Here is a 14285-nt window from a genome sequence, read left to right on the forward strand (position 1 = left end):
GCAAGCTTTCCACCATCTGGAATCTTATTACAACAAGTTGTGCCAGGGCACAGAAACCTCCAAAGCCCAAACAGAGGCCTACAACACAGTGGTGCCTGGGCTGAGAAAGTGCATGAGTCTCCTAACTAGATGACACAGCCTTTTGTAACTGAGATGGTTTCCAATCCTTCGCCTTTATCAAAATCAAAACCAGACCTAAAGAGTGCTCACCTAGTAGATGATTAAAATACCCCTCAGTGAAAGAGATCTACATGATTCAGGGTTATAACTGAGGAGTTTAAAGAACTAGTGAGACTAATACAAGCCCCACCATTTCCATCTTTTTATCTAGGTGAACAGCATTTGCACTTACAAAAACAAAACCATCAAACACCAACCGGACGGAATTGACGCTGAACCCTGTCTCATCTAGCCATGAGTAATTTTCATCCAGGGAAACCAGAAATGATGTTTTAAAAGTCCCATTGTCTCATTAAAGAAAATAATTTACAATGAATGCATTACTTTTAACAAGTATTTATAAAAATGTATATTATATACATTTCATCATTTTTATACTACTACTAATAGTAATGATAAGTCATTTCAAAAGAACTTTTAAAATGTTAAGAATTGCACTGTCCAGTACTATATCCACTTGCCACATGAGGCTATGAGCACCTGAAACATGGCTAGTCCAAATTGAAATGTGCTATAAGTACACAATGCACACCAATTTCAAAGATTTTGTAAGAAAATGAGAATGAAGAATATCTCATTAATAATTTTTCTTTTGATTACATGTTGAAATAATACTTTGGATTATTGGGTTACATGTATAATTAAAATTAATTTCACCTGTTTCTTCCTATTGCTACTGAGACTGCACAAAAATTTTAAATTTCATATGTACTTCATGTTACATTTCTGTTGGACAGAACTGCCTTAGAACTTAATGGTCCAATGATACAAAAAATGATTTTAAATGTTTATGTTTTTGTTGCATAGAAGTATGACAAAGATATCAATACAAGACTCTCAAGTGTAAAAGTAACAAAATAAAAAAAAAATCTTTGTCATTGGCTTATCAGGATTCACATTATCTTGATAGATCTGTGGTCACAAAACGTATTTTTGTTACAAATTTCCTGCTAGGATTAAGTAGCTGGGGAAAAAAAAAAGTTTTTTACACTATTTCCTTAGCTAAAATTTTCATTCCACACTGGCCTAGTTTTCAGGCTTTTAAAGTTTGCAAAGTCAATTTTACACTTCTCTCTGAACACTTTAAAAGTATTTTGTAACATATAGTTGTAACAAAAGCTGTCGATTATGGAAAGAAGAGCACATTACCTGGATAAGCACACTGCATTAGAGCCACAGATTTGCCTCCAGGGGCGGCACACAGATCCAGAACCTTCTCCCCGTCCCTCAGGTCCAGAGCCAGTACTGGGAGGAGAGAGGCGGCATTGAGGAGGTAGTATTTTTTAAGGTTTCCAAGCTGGTGTCTTTCCGAAGGCATCCTGTGAGGAATTCTGCTAAGGTAACACTTCATTGATTTAGGATAGTAGGGTAAAGACTCTGGAAAGAGTGAATGATAGCCCTTCAGATGTAAATCCTTCTCTAGTTCAAAAGGAAAACTGAATCGGTTAAGAAGGACAGCATATTGCCAGCATGATGGAGATGTTAGTACACCCCTAGAGAGAAAAAGAAAAACAAAGGGATATTAATATTGTACAAAGCAATACTTTACATTACTAAGCGAGGGAATGTGGTCCCAGTTTTATACCTTCCTTACCTGGGATTTTGAGAGCTATATCAGTATTACTGACTTTTCCTTTTGCCTCAGGCTCCCATATGGCTCAACCCAACACTGTTATGGTTCTGTCTATATTTAAAACATTGATATTGTGTCCATTGTGTGTTTTCTCTTTTGTATCAATTTTGGTCATTAAAATAGTATTTATCTTGGTAATCGAGTTTTAGGAGCACCTTAAATTCTGCACCAGAGAGGAATGCCTCACTTGCCCCAGTCTAGTCCCTCCCTGCAGATTATCTTGCCAAAAAAAACATGGCCTGTCTTTGCATACTTCTAAATCCATCAAAATTGATCTTAGTCTACCACTTTTTGCACAAGAAAGAGTTTCTTAGAGACAAAATTTGAAACTTGAATCTATTAATATTGAAGGGAAAAGTACCATCATTAAAGGGTGTTTAAAGGAGTAAGGGTTAAATTTTTCTTCTGACGAAGATAAAAGTATGGAAAGCTAACTACACTGAACCCTACAGTAACAGAGTTAATGAGGCAATCAGTGGCTCAGATGATACGAAACCAAGGATGGTTTAAAAATCACTTATGGATGGATGGTGCAGGCTCTCCACGCCCCATCCCCCAGCAGATCTAACTTCCTAACTTTTTATTCGGTCCAACAGTTAGATCTTTTGATGATCACAATATCACATCAATTGACAAATGATACATCAGGAAATAATTTATTTACCAGCTGACCTTTCTAGCTGAGTTATTTGGGAGCCTCATTAACCATGGTCAATTAAATAAATTCCAGCTGCTACTCACTCTGGTGTTGCCTGTGTGAGGAATGGCTGGATTGAAATGTAACACCTGTGACTCAAAGTGTGCCGTGTGAATTTCAATTGAGGCTAATACATGAAATTGCTTTCTCCTTTCGCTGCCTCTCACTGTGGTGGTGCATCATAGGAGCCTTGTGTTTCAGCTATACTGGAAGATGGCAATCTTTTTAAGAATGTGCTTCAAAAATTTTAACATGCATCAAGTGTCTGTAAGACTGCTGGGCCCGACCTGGGGGTTTCAGGAGGTCTGGGGCGGAGCCTGAGAATCTGCATTTCTAGCAAGTTCTCTGAGGTGATATTGATGCTGCTGAGCCCCAGGACCACACTTTGGGAACCACTGCACTAAAATGGACCCAAAAGGGAAATCTATGAATGCCACTGTTGTGAATCTGACATCAGTCCATCCCAATCTTACCCTCCAAACTGGATGAAAATCTGTCCAGAATTTTGAGTCATGTAGCAACAGGGAAATAATGTTCAGAAAACATAATTTAATTAATACAGACTGAAGTGGCTTGGCTTACATCGTGTGTCCATCCCTCAGCTAACAAAGGGTTGAACACTTTCAACACACTTTGGATACTTTCAATTGGTTAATATCTGACAAGGCAAATCTCCATTTTTTTTTTCCTACAGAATTTCCAAAGCTATTTTAGAATGTTTATTCTTTCAGATGAACATGAGAAACAGCTGGTCAGTTAAATATTTCATAAAATATTTATATAGACAGATTATAAATTTGACTAGGGTTAAAGTAAATGCACTAAATTTGGGGAGAATTAACATCTTTATTGTATTTACTCTTTCCAACCTTCACAATATGTTTCTCCCTTTATTCACATTTTCTTTCAGGTCCCTTAGTGAAAGGTTATTAATCTTGCATATTTCATTTAGCCTTACTGTATAAAAGGACGGTTAGTTTAGGAACACTACTGAGTCTTATACATTATCTAATATTAAATCTTGAAGGATGAGGAGAAATTAGCCATATGACGAAATGAGAAGGGAAGTTCCAGGGTCAAGGCTACAGCACTTGTGCAGGCCCAGAGGTATGATGGACAGTGCACTTGCAGAACTAAAAGTAGTCTAGTGTGACAGAAGATGATATGGGTTCAGCATAGGATAAAGTTTCAAAATTTTATCTTATAAATTGTAAATTCTTATTAATAAGAAGTCATGGAAAGATTCTAACGGGAAGAGCCTCATGAGATTTAAAAACATGTACCAATGGCACAGTAAGGCAGGAGTCTTCAGGAATTATTCTAGCTCATTTTTTAACAACTAGATAAAAGAAGGCCTTGCTCAGAACAAATACATTTTCTGATCCCCCATAACTGACTACTGAACCACCTAAATTTCCTGAAACAAGTTTTCTTTAGCCTTTAACAGCCTCAGCATCAATTGCTCTTTCTGCCTAGAATGACCTTTCCTCTCTCACCCTCTTGCAGCCTGGCTAGCTCTCCTACTTGCTGCTCAGGGGGCAGTTTAGGCTTTATCCCCCCAGGAAAGCCTTTCTATCTACCACCCACTCTCCCCACCCCACCTCACCCTGATAATATTAACAAAAATTACTGATCAGAAGCTTACAATATGCTTTTTGCATGCTTGCCTCATTTTACCATCACAACAACCATGAGGGGTGGCTATTATGTCCATTTTAGAGGTCAGGTTAACTGAAGCTTTCAGACTTGGCAACTTACTGCTTAAGCAGAAGTCCCTGATTCAAAATCCGCTGGCTTTAGAGCCTAAAAGGAGCGTGAGGCCCTGGTACAGTAGCACAAGTAGTATACAACAGGAAGGGGAAGAGAATTTCTACTCTGACCCTCACCTACTGCCAGTGGCCCCAGTCTCCCTGAAGTGGTCTATTGCCTCTAACAGTGGGAACAGCTTGACAAACTCAGCCCTTGAGGACCAGCTGCAGCAGGACCAACTCAAAGAAGTGACTGCTAAGGCTGCCCAGGTTGGTGCTTCCCAGCCCTGAGAAAGCAAAGCTGTGTATTAATGTGGATCTCAGCTCCCCCTGCATCCACCTGCCAGCAGCCTCCTCTCCCCCCAAACACACACACACACACACACACACACACACACACACACACACACACAGACCCCCCAGTGATTACACTGGTAGGATGATGTCCTGGTGCTGGTGGTCTAGTGGCTACTCACTTCAAAAGCTCTGACGGATGGGCCAGTAGCCCAGCAGACAGTGGAGGGAGTACACATGAAAAGGCTCAGGGAGACACTGGCCAGGCACCACATTCCATATCTCCTCCCAAGATTCACGAGGAGGAGCCTGAAATGCTCCCCTTACTGGACTCCAAGGCCAGAAGTTCAAGTACACCAGCAGACAGCAGAACTGGGACCTACAAGGTCAGTGACCTGCAAATGTTTTGCTAGTATATCCACTGATACCATTTCGAAAAAACTATATACCCTCTGGAACATTTTAAGCTGAAATCAAAATCTTCCTCATATGTTTAAGGATGTAATTTCCAGCATACTGTAAAGATTGACATTTTAAGATATAAATTACACTGCTTTTTAAAATGTATCCAGTGGAACCTAAATACCAGACTAATTCTGAAACCCATCACTGTCCATTTAAAAATTCATGGACTGAGTCTTCTTGAACAGGTGGAAATTTTACTCTGTTCCTTTTCCTTTTATTTACATTATATTTCCTCATATAACTTTATCCTAATATATTTTTGTGCTTTTCATCCTTATTACCCTATTATATTTCTCTTTTTCTCTCCCACACACATACACACATGTATATACTAAATTTGTTTTCACTGTAGCCTTAAAGGTCTAAGTGTTAAAATAGTAACTTCTGGATTCAGTTATCAATAAAATTGTTTGTACACAATTGATCAAAATAACTTACAGATTTGATAATTATTTAAACATAAAAAGGAAAAATTCATAAGCAATGTATCTCTTAATGAAATGAGCTTCCCCCCCCCCCATATATCCAAGAATGAATATTGTCAGTGCTCTAATGATCAGGGTTCAACATCAATTTTATTCCTATTTTGTATTTGTAGAAGGGCTGAGAGAAACCTTCACTTAAATAAGTAGGTAAGAATTAAATACATTTTGTTAAAGCAATGTCTCCTTTTTGTTAAACTTCTTTTTGAGCTATAATCTCAAATCACTAAATGACATATCTTCAAAAATATTTTAAATGATCTATTAGCTGACAACTCAATTGGAAGTCCTTTATTTTTGTTGAAAGCAAAACTTGGAAACTGTCTGACGTGTCAGGAAAGAGTTTGCTAGTCGTTAGTCATTTACTTTCTAAACCCTTACAGTGATAGTCCAATAGTCTCTGGCAGGGGGAGTTCCTGACAGCCCAGAGGAATGCAGTGAGGAAGAGACAGGATGATGAAAGTGCACCCCCTTCTGTAAAGTGGGACAAAGACAACCGCAGACGGGCAGGTTGGGAAAGGAGAGTAAGTCCCCCTCAGGCAACAGAGAAGCAGAGTCATCTGGAAGAGCACATGTGAAAGCTGAGAATCTGGAAGTCGATGGCTCTAACTTGCCTGTGCTCACATATCCCTTGAAAATTGCATAATATATTATTTGGACAATGTCTGATATATGATAAAATGATTTTCAACTTTTCTGTGATTTTTATTACTTTACCTTACTATTCTATTCTCTACCTTCCTATGTAATGATGAGGATAAAGAATCATTTTGTCTAGACAATGTTAAGCACAATTGGTATAACTGCAGATTACAAAATCAACTAAATGTTCGTGTTTAAAAAATAGAAATCCCTTTTGTTTTATTACTATCATTATCCACTAGAGGGCACTCATTCAATCATTTTAAGCCTGGTTTAGAAATCAGAATAAACCAATTCATGGAAGTATATCAAAATTATGTTTTCCAATTATTTTATTTTTATTATTCAGAGATTCTAATGATGAATTGATTGCCTCCTATTCTTTCTTGGTGTTGTTTCCTCCTTCTCTCTCATAGAAGGACAATCTATGTCCCTATTTCTAGCCACAGTATCTCAGGAAGCGTTGAGGGAAGGTTTGTGTTTCTGGTGGAGACAAAAAAAGGCTGAAAATACTGCACACAAGAAGTCCTTATGTCCCTTACATCAGGAGATGTGTGCATACACAAGGCTGGGACTCCAAACCCTTCACAGAAGCATGCTTGGTAGAGGAAAAGGCACAGGCTTTCAAGTCGCAAGCTTGGACTGGCCATAAACTGAGACACCTGGCAATTTTTCTAACCTCTCACTTTAAAGGGGTCTAAAAGTTACTACTCACAGGGTAGTTTCACAAATTAAGATTGAACATGTGTGCAAAGTCAACATAAGGGACAAAATAGAAATTGAGGTACTAGTTCATTTGTTTTCCCCAACCAGCCCACTACACCCCTCTTCACAGATTCTGGTAATGCAATCTGGTTATTTATGTCTTCCTCTATATGTGAACTATGTGAACTCTGGATTAATAAGGAGAAGGTAAAAAAAAAAATTTACAGACAGGCCAGAATTAACCATGTTTCCCCCAACCCTTTTTTTTTTTTTTCTTGCTTTCCACAAAGTGCACACAAAATTTCCAAAGTTTGTAAACATTTCCAATTAATCTTCCCCTCATATATATTTGAAGGCAGAATATATATAATCCATTGTGCTCAGCACAACGTCTGGCATATAAATGAGGCCTAAATTGTGATTAAGTAGATGGCTTGCACATGAGTCTTAGGAATTGGTTCTTCCTGACCCTCCTTTGCCAAAGAGACAAGCAAGTTATTAAATTATGACAATAACAGTCTTGAAAGAATTACAACAGCTGTATCAACAAAATTCAATGGAAACACAAAGGGCAGAACTAATTTTGCCAAGTGTATATGGGGCAGATTGATGAAGAATTAGTTAGTAATAGTAATAGTAATAAAAATAATTCTAACATGTATCAAGGGCTTACTATATGTCAATATTCTAAATACTTTGTATATATGTAAATTTATTTTATCTTTCCAAATAATTATATGAAACATAGAATTTTTCCCTTTTTATACACAAGGGTAGGAGACACAGAGATGTTAAAATAACTTTCCTGAGTCACGTTACAAGATGCAAGGGTGGGATTTGAACCTACACTTTAACCACTGTACAGAAAGAAAGGAGATGGTCATTCCTGGCAGAGGGAGCAACATATTCAGTCCCAAAAGTCTGTCTAGTCACGATAAGATGTTTAGTCCAAATGTAACACTGCAGACAGTGGGGGAACAAAGGAGGCTCGTACTCCAGGAGGGACACAATGGAATACGGCAGCACTGAGAAGCAGCACAACAAAAGTGGGTAAGACAAATTCCCAGGGCTTTTCCAAATGTGCGCTGTGTATCACTGGGCAAATTACTTAACCTCTATATGCCTCAGCTTTCCTACCTGTAAAATGAAGATAATAACAGCCATCTTCAAGGGTTATACAGAAGATTATGTCATTATTTGTAAAGTGATAAGAACATTGCCTGCCATATTGTGCCAAAAAAGTGGTTGCTCAAATAAGTAAACACTAAAGGTGGGCGACTATGAAAAGTGCTGCTGCAATATGCCAGGTAAGAAATGACGAAGGCCCAGCTAAACAGGAACAGTGAGGATAAGCAGGAGATCCAAAGTAAGAAACTTCTCATATAAAAGCAAAAGCATTTGGCGGGCATTTAGATTTTGATGGGGGCAGGGCAGTGGTGTGTGGTGGCAGCACACAGTTCGAGGTCCCCAAGACCACTCTTGGGCTTGATTATTAAATAGAAGGACACACAGAACTCACCGTTAGACCCATGCTTATGGTTGAGGTTTATTATGGAGAAAAGATACAGGTTAAAATCTGTCAAGGTAAGAGATGTGTGACGCAGAGGCACAAGCGTTCAAAGCATAAAGCTTCCACTTGTCCTCCGGTGGAATCATGGACAAGGGTAACTTTTCCCTGCAATGTGTGACAATACGCATAGGAGCACTGCCAACCAGGGAGTCCTGGTGTCTAGATTTCACTGGGCTCAGTCACACAAGCATGAGTGACTGCCCACTCACTGATCTTTTTAGGCTAGAGTCCCTCGGGAGGTAGGAGGTGGGAGGCCTAGCTAACACAGTGGCCCAGAACCCCCACCATAAATCACATTGCTAGACTTTCTCATGTTGCCCAAGCCCCCAGGTAAACAAAGACACTCTTGAGCAGGACACTCCAAGGGCTTACAGATCACCTCCAAGGAGCTGAGGGCAAATGTCAGACCTGTTTTTGAATAAGGTTCATTCTTTATGACAAAGGTAGTGAAGTGTGGAGGAGGAAAGAGGAAATGAGACTGATAATGATACCTTCCACTGAGATAGAATACGCAAGTAGCAAATGGCAACATAAGCTTGGAAAGGAAAAATCAGAATATGCTTTTGAGTTTTCCTGCTGTGGAACTAAGTGAAGTGAAACACTTAGAAGCGTGGGGCTGAAGTTTGGGAAGGACCCCACCACTTGAGACAACAGCATACTGAGGGAAGTTTACAGCCATGCCAAGAATGGGCTCACCTGAAAGAGAACATGAGGACAAGTAGGGCAAAAACGGAACCAAGGTAAACCCCAACTCCAAAGGGCTGCTCAGAGGGCAATGGCGAGGAGGGTTTTTACAAAATAAAATTAAAATAAATACTAAATTGTCCCTACTATTACAGGACTATTGAGTAAATTACTTTCTAAGTAATGCACTCTCCTTTCTCTGGAAGTACATAGCTCTGCAAACACAGTACTATGTCTTTCAAATAAATGATTAAAAGCCAAAAATATTTGTTTTCATTTCCCCATGCCTTCCTGCATGCACAGAGTACTTTCTAAGCTGAGAAAGCCTTTATTTTGCCTATGGCAAATTTAGCACATGTTTATGCAAAACTTAAACTACCATGAAAACCCAACAAAAAGGCAGATGAAGCAGAAGGCACAGCTAATCAAATGGATTTGAGGTTCACTGCTCATTTTGGTTAGGGTCAAATGATAATTTATAACTGTCTGAGCACATTAAGTAGAAAAGTAACTCATTACATTAGGGTATGAATAGCCAGATTACTATAAAATCTGAAGACAATATACCTCTTGAAATCTGTTTTTTTAAAAATCATCCATTTATGCCTAATTACATTCCAGGTATGAGAGGCATATAGAATACGGGTTAGCAGTGGGAGTTTATGAACCAGAGAGTCTGGGCACAAATCCCAGCTCTCCCACTTAACTAGCTGAGGGAACTTGGGCAAGTTACTTAAAACTCTGCGCAGTTTCTTCAGTGAAAAATGGGAAACAAATCTCATAGGTTTTTCTGAGGATCAAATGAAGTCAGTATTGCCTGGCACATAATAAGCACACAGTAAGTGTTTTGTTATTGTGCTATTCTATTTGAGTACCTTTGCATACTGAAAACCTCACGAATTAATTACACACTCCACTATTTATTCCTTTTTCTTCTCTGTGATAGAAGACACACATTTAAAGATTTAGTCTTGAGATAAAACGTCAAGCTACATTTTCACATTACAGTATTTACGTTTCTAAAACAGCTTCATTTGTTTAAAATTATCTCAGAACCACCTTATACTTTATTAAGTCACCAAGAAACCTGGCTTCCCTCAGGTAAGACTAGGTACTCCTGACTATTTCTATTAGGATACTCATGGAATTAGCAGCTTATATAGTTTTAATCATGCTCCTCCTCCCCCATGAACACCAGACTGTCAGCAAACTGGACATGGGGACCGTCTTGCTCTTTGTATGTCACAGGGTATAATGTATCAAGCACTCAGTGTAAAGAACAGAGTAACATACCAGAGGCAAAACTCACTAAACATACAAATTAAACTTCCCTCACATCCATGCATTAAATATTTATTTGTTTTCTATAATACATTTAAATAACGTGTGTGTGTTAACACGTGTGTTCAAGACATAGCCAGCTATATACATAGGGAAGAAACATGATTACCAAATAAAATGACATTAGCTAAGATAAAGCAGTGTTGGCTTTAAAGACTTGTTGCATTGTCTTCTGAATTTCAGAAACTAGTCAAATATCCTCAAAAGTTTCCTTTAAAATTTTTCTGTTACAGTAGAATTAATTTTGTCAAAGTGGTGGGCATTCCTATTTCAAAGATCAAAGCAATTGCACAAGGCAAGGGCAGAACAATTTGTGCTATCACTACAAAGTTTTCTTTCCCCTCTTTCATCTCCCTATGATTCAGTCTATTTCCTCCTCATTCACCCCTTCTGAAGCCTCAGCAGGAAATGGCAGCCAGGTTTAGAGTCCTTTATTTTTTATCTTCACAGCACCCCTCCTCAAGAAGGGTTTATTTCTTGTTCTATCATAAAGCATTGAGATGAATTATACTAACCTTACTGTATTCCAGGCATCTCCAAGTTCTTTGGAATACTGATTTTCAAAATGATCCAATACAACTTTGCAAATCTGTTTTGCAAGCTTCCTCTCTGATTTTGCTTTCAGCTATGATGATAAGAAAAAGTTGCTGACACACTGATTTATAAATTTATTGAACTTCAACATTAGCAAAGTCTTCTTTTCTTAAGATAAAAACACTTTTTTTTTGGATAATTACTAGTTCTTGACACAGGAGCTGTACCTCACACATAACAAAACTGTATTACAATACTCTTATCTACTTATGAAAAAAGGTTTCTCCAAATGACTATTGCTCAAATGTAAAGCAAAGGTTAAAGCAAAATCCTGGTGTTAACAGAGGACTATACGTCAAAGGAACAAAATTTAAATAAGCCACTCTGGATGTTAACATCAGGGAGAAGTGGGTGAAAAGCATATGCTAACTGCATTATCTTTGCAACTTTTTTGTAAATATAAAATTATTCCAAAATAAAGTTTATTTAGAAAAAGTCACTCTGGTCTCCTGCGGAAACTTCCTTACAATTCTATCTCATGTACTAATCCCGGAAAAGTTTATCGAGGGCCTTCTATGTAACAGATATCGTCCTAAGTTTCCAGGATAGGGCAGTGACAGTCCTGCAGGAGCTTGCATTCTGCTCAAAGCTGAAAGTAATGGATATATTAAAGCCCGCAGCCTGGACTGCAGACAGGTTATCTGAGGAGAAGGTGAGTCTCGGGAGAAACGGACAGAGTATGCAACTAGCAAGCGTCAAAAAAACAGCATTATTCCAGAGCTCTGGACTGAAGCTAGAGAAACCCAGAGATCAAGAAGTGCCCCCGTCCCAGCCCTCTCCCCCGCCATGCCGGTCAGTAAAGAAGTGTGCAGTTCAGTCAGAGGCACCCGGCTGGGTCCCAACCCTCACCCGGGTCAACATCTTCCAGTCAGGAGAGGTCAAACAAGAAACCAATACCGCTGGGCATCTAAAGCCTGCAGGGAACAAAAACAACAGCCCGCCTTACGAATTTCGCCGGACTTCTCTCCTATCCCTCACGTTTCCGACTCAACATCTCGCGAGATACTGATTTGCGGGACTTATCGAAATCTCGCCAAAAGACCTAGGTCTCTCGAGAGTCAAGCGCAAGGTTACTCGGGCGGGTGGCTGAAAGAGGCGGTGACCACCTACTCCCGGGGGCGTGGTCGAGACCCGTAGGCGGAACTTTGGGCGGCCGGTGCTTAGATAGACACGCCTTTCACAATCTTTTCTGCTGTGTCCTTGGGGCTCAGAACGACTGGGGATGTTTGTCCCTATTAGGCTTGTAGTACGATCGTCGTTTTAAGATGTTCTCAGAGGTGAAGCTAGTTACGGAGCTAATCTACCAAATCCGAAGACCCCCATTAGCCCAAATATTCAGAACTCAAGATAAAATAATGGATATGACGAAAAATATTCAAGCATTGCCTAGAGATGGCCAATTGGAACAATCTCTCTCTTTAAGGAGGAGGGTTCAACTGACTGAAGTACACAGGTAAAGCGCTTTGCACAGACTAGGAAACAGTAAACGCCCAAATGTTAGCTGCTACTTTATTATCTTGATCTTCGTGATTATCAAGTTTTGATACCAAATGCCTGACGACCAAAATGACCTGACCCTCCTCACCCACATTTACTAACGGAAGGGTTACTAGTTCTCAGGAGAGTTGAGTGTTAACACCCATTCTGATAGGAATAGCAATTTATTTGCTTTTTTAGTGGTATTTTTTATTTGCTACCTTGTTAACATCAATCAGCAATTTATCAGAAAGTCAGTGCTTAACGTAGTTCCCAATATTTAATGAACATCATCATTTTGACACCCTTGATGCTTAAAATATCAGTATAAGTGTATATCATAGGTGCAAATCTTAGGATCATGTAAAAAGATAAACTTCATTACTCCTAATGTGATTTGAAACCTAATATATTTTATTTATTTAAACAAGTTGCCCAATAATTTTAAAATGAATTTAAATTTTGTGCAAAAGAAAATATATTATTAAGATGTGAGATGATTAAATGCATTAGTTCGTTGTGTGTTTAAGGAAAAGTCGTTAGTTTACATTTCAGCCTGTAAGAAATTTCATAATTTATTTTTTCTGTACTCATTACAAATTGTTTCATTTAATGAATTAAAAGAGTAATCTATTTTCAGTGTAGACATATAAAAAACTTTTAAGGTGGTAGTAGAAATCGTATGTACTATTTTTCTATTAGGGAAAGAGGATATGTTATGCTTGGAAAGAGGTCGTATTAGTTCTATTTTATTCTTTTGTAATTTCTTTAGCATATTTCTATTTTCTGGTTTTTAAATAAACTAATGCTCATTGAAGAAACCAAAATTTAAAGCCTATAAGAATGAAAATCATGTATAACACAGCTAGAGATAATCACTATTAATATTTTGGTATATTTCTCTATGCATTTTCAAGGTTGATCAAACTATGTATAATGTATGCTCTTCTGCTTTTATAGGCATTTTCTTATATTAAAAATTCTTCCTACAGTACATAATTTCTACAAGTTGCATAGTATTTGAAGGTATGGAGATTATACTAGCTATATTATTATTATTTGATAAACATTTTTGCTCATAAATCTTTGTAAGTCTGATAATACAATTTTTTAATTATGTCCTTATTCTGGGTAAGTTTTCAAATCTTACTAGTATCATATTTCTTTTGTAAATTACTTGCTCATACTCACTTATCTATAGCTATCTTAGTGCTATTTTAATTTATATTACAGATGTTACCATATCACATTTTCAAGTACTTTGTCAATTTTTCTTATCACCATTAGATTCTGAATGTGGAAAAAATGTGAATTTTTATGCAGTCAACCGTTTGAATTTGTAATTTACTTCATTGCTTGCAAATTTCTTCCCACAGAAGGGAGTTACTTCTGTTCCTTTCTTTTTTCTTTACAGGTTGACCTTTCACATTTAACCCATTAACCCATCTAGAATCAATATTAGTATATCATGAGAATGTTAATGGATTTCCACTCCCTGACACCAAATTGCTACCGAAGAATAAACAAAGTTTCTTTTCACACTGAGCTTTTACGAGTAGAAACTGTTAGAGGCCAACTTGTTTTAAACCCACTGTAGACATAAGAAATTAAGCTGACACAAAATACCAGAAATTGTACTATGGTTTTAAGATTGTTATTATTATTGTTATCATTATAGTGTTAAAGAATGAGGCAGCTTAATAAGGACTTACTGCTAAGCTGGAAATTAATTTTTACATGCTCAATTTTATTGTGAAATCATTTGATACAAGAA

At 37.9% G+C, this 14285-nt stretch overlaps 1 protein-coding gene across 1 annotated transcript in view; it reads right to left on the reverse strand.

The window, feature by feature from the left end:
• The window catches only part of NSUN3 (NOP2/Sun RNA methyltransferase 3), a 44962-nt gene extending 32931 nt beyond the window's left edge, over positions 1-12031 (reverse strand). Inside the window, exons 1-3 of the mRNA XM_010978509.3 lie at positions 11885-12031; positions 10957-11066; positions 1330-1673 (exon numbers count right to left, since the gene is read on the reverse strand). Of these exons, the coding sequence (XP_010976811.3) occupies positions 1330-1673; positions 10957-11066; positions 11885-11896 (466 nt within the window). The 5' untranslated portion in view covers positions 11897-12031. The remainder of the gene's footprint in view (positions 1-1329; positions 1674-10956; positions 11067-11884) is intronic.
• Positions 12032-14285: the final 2254 nt, after the last annotated feature.

The sequence above is a fragment of the Camelus dromedarius genome, chromosome 2 (genome assembly GCF_036321535.1).
Source record: "Camelus dromedarius isolate mCamDro1 chromosome 2, mCamDro1.pat, whole genome shotgun sequence".
Classification (NCBI taxonomy): domain Eukaryota; kingdom Metazoa; phylum Chordata; class Mammalia; order Artiodactyla; family Camelidae; genus Camelus; species Camelus dromedarius.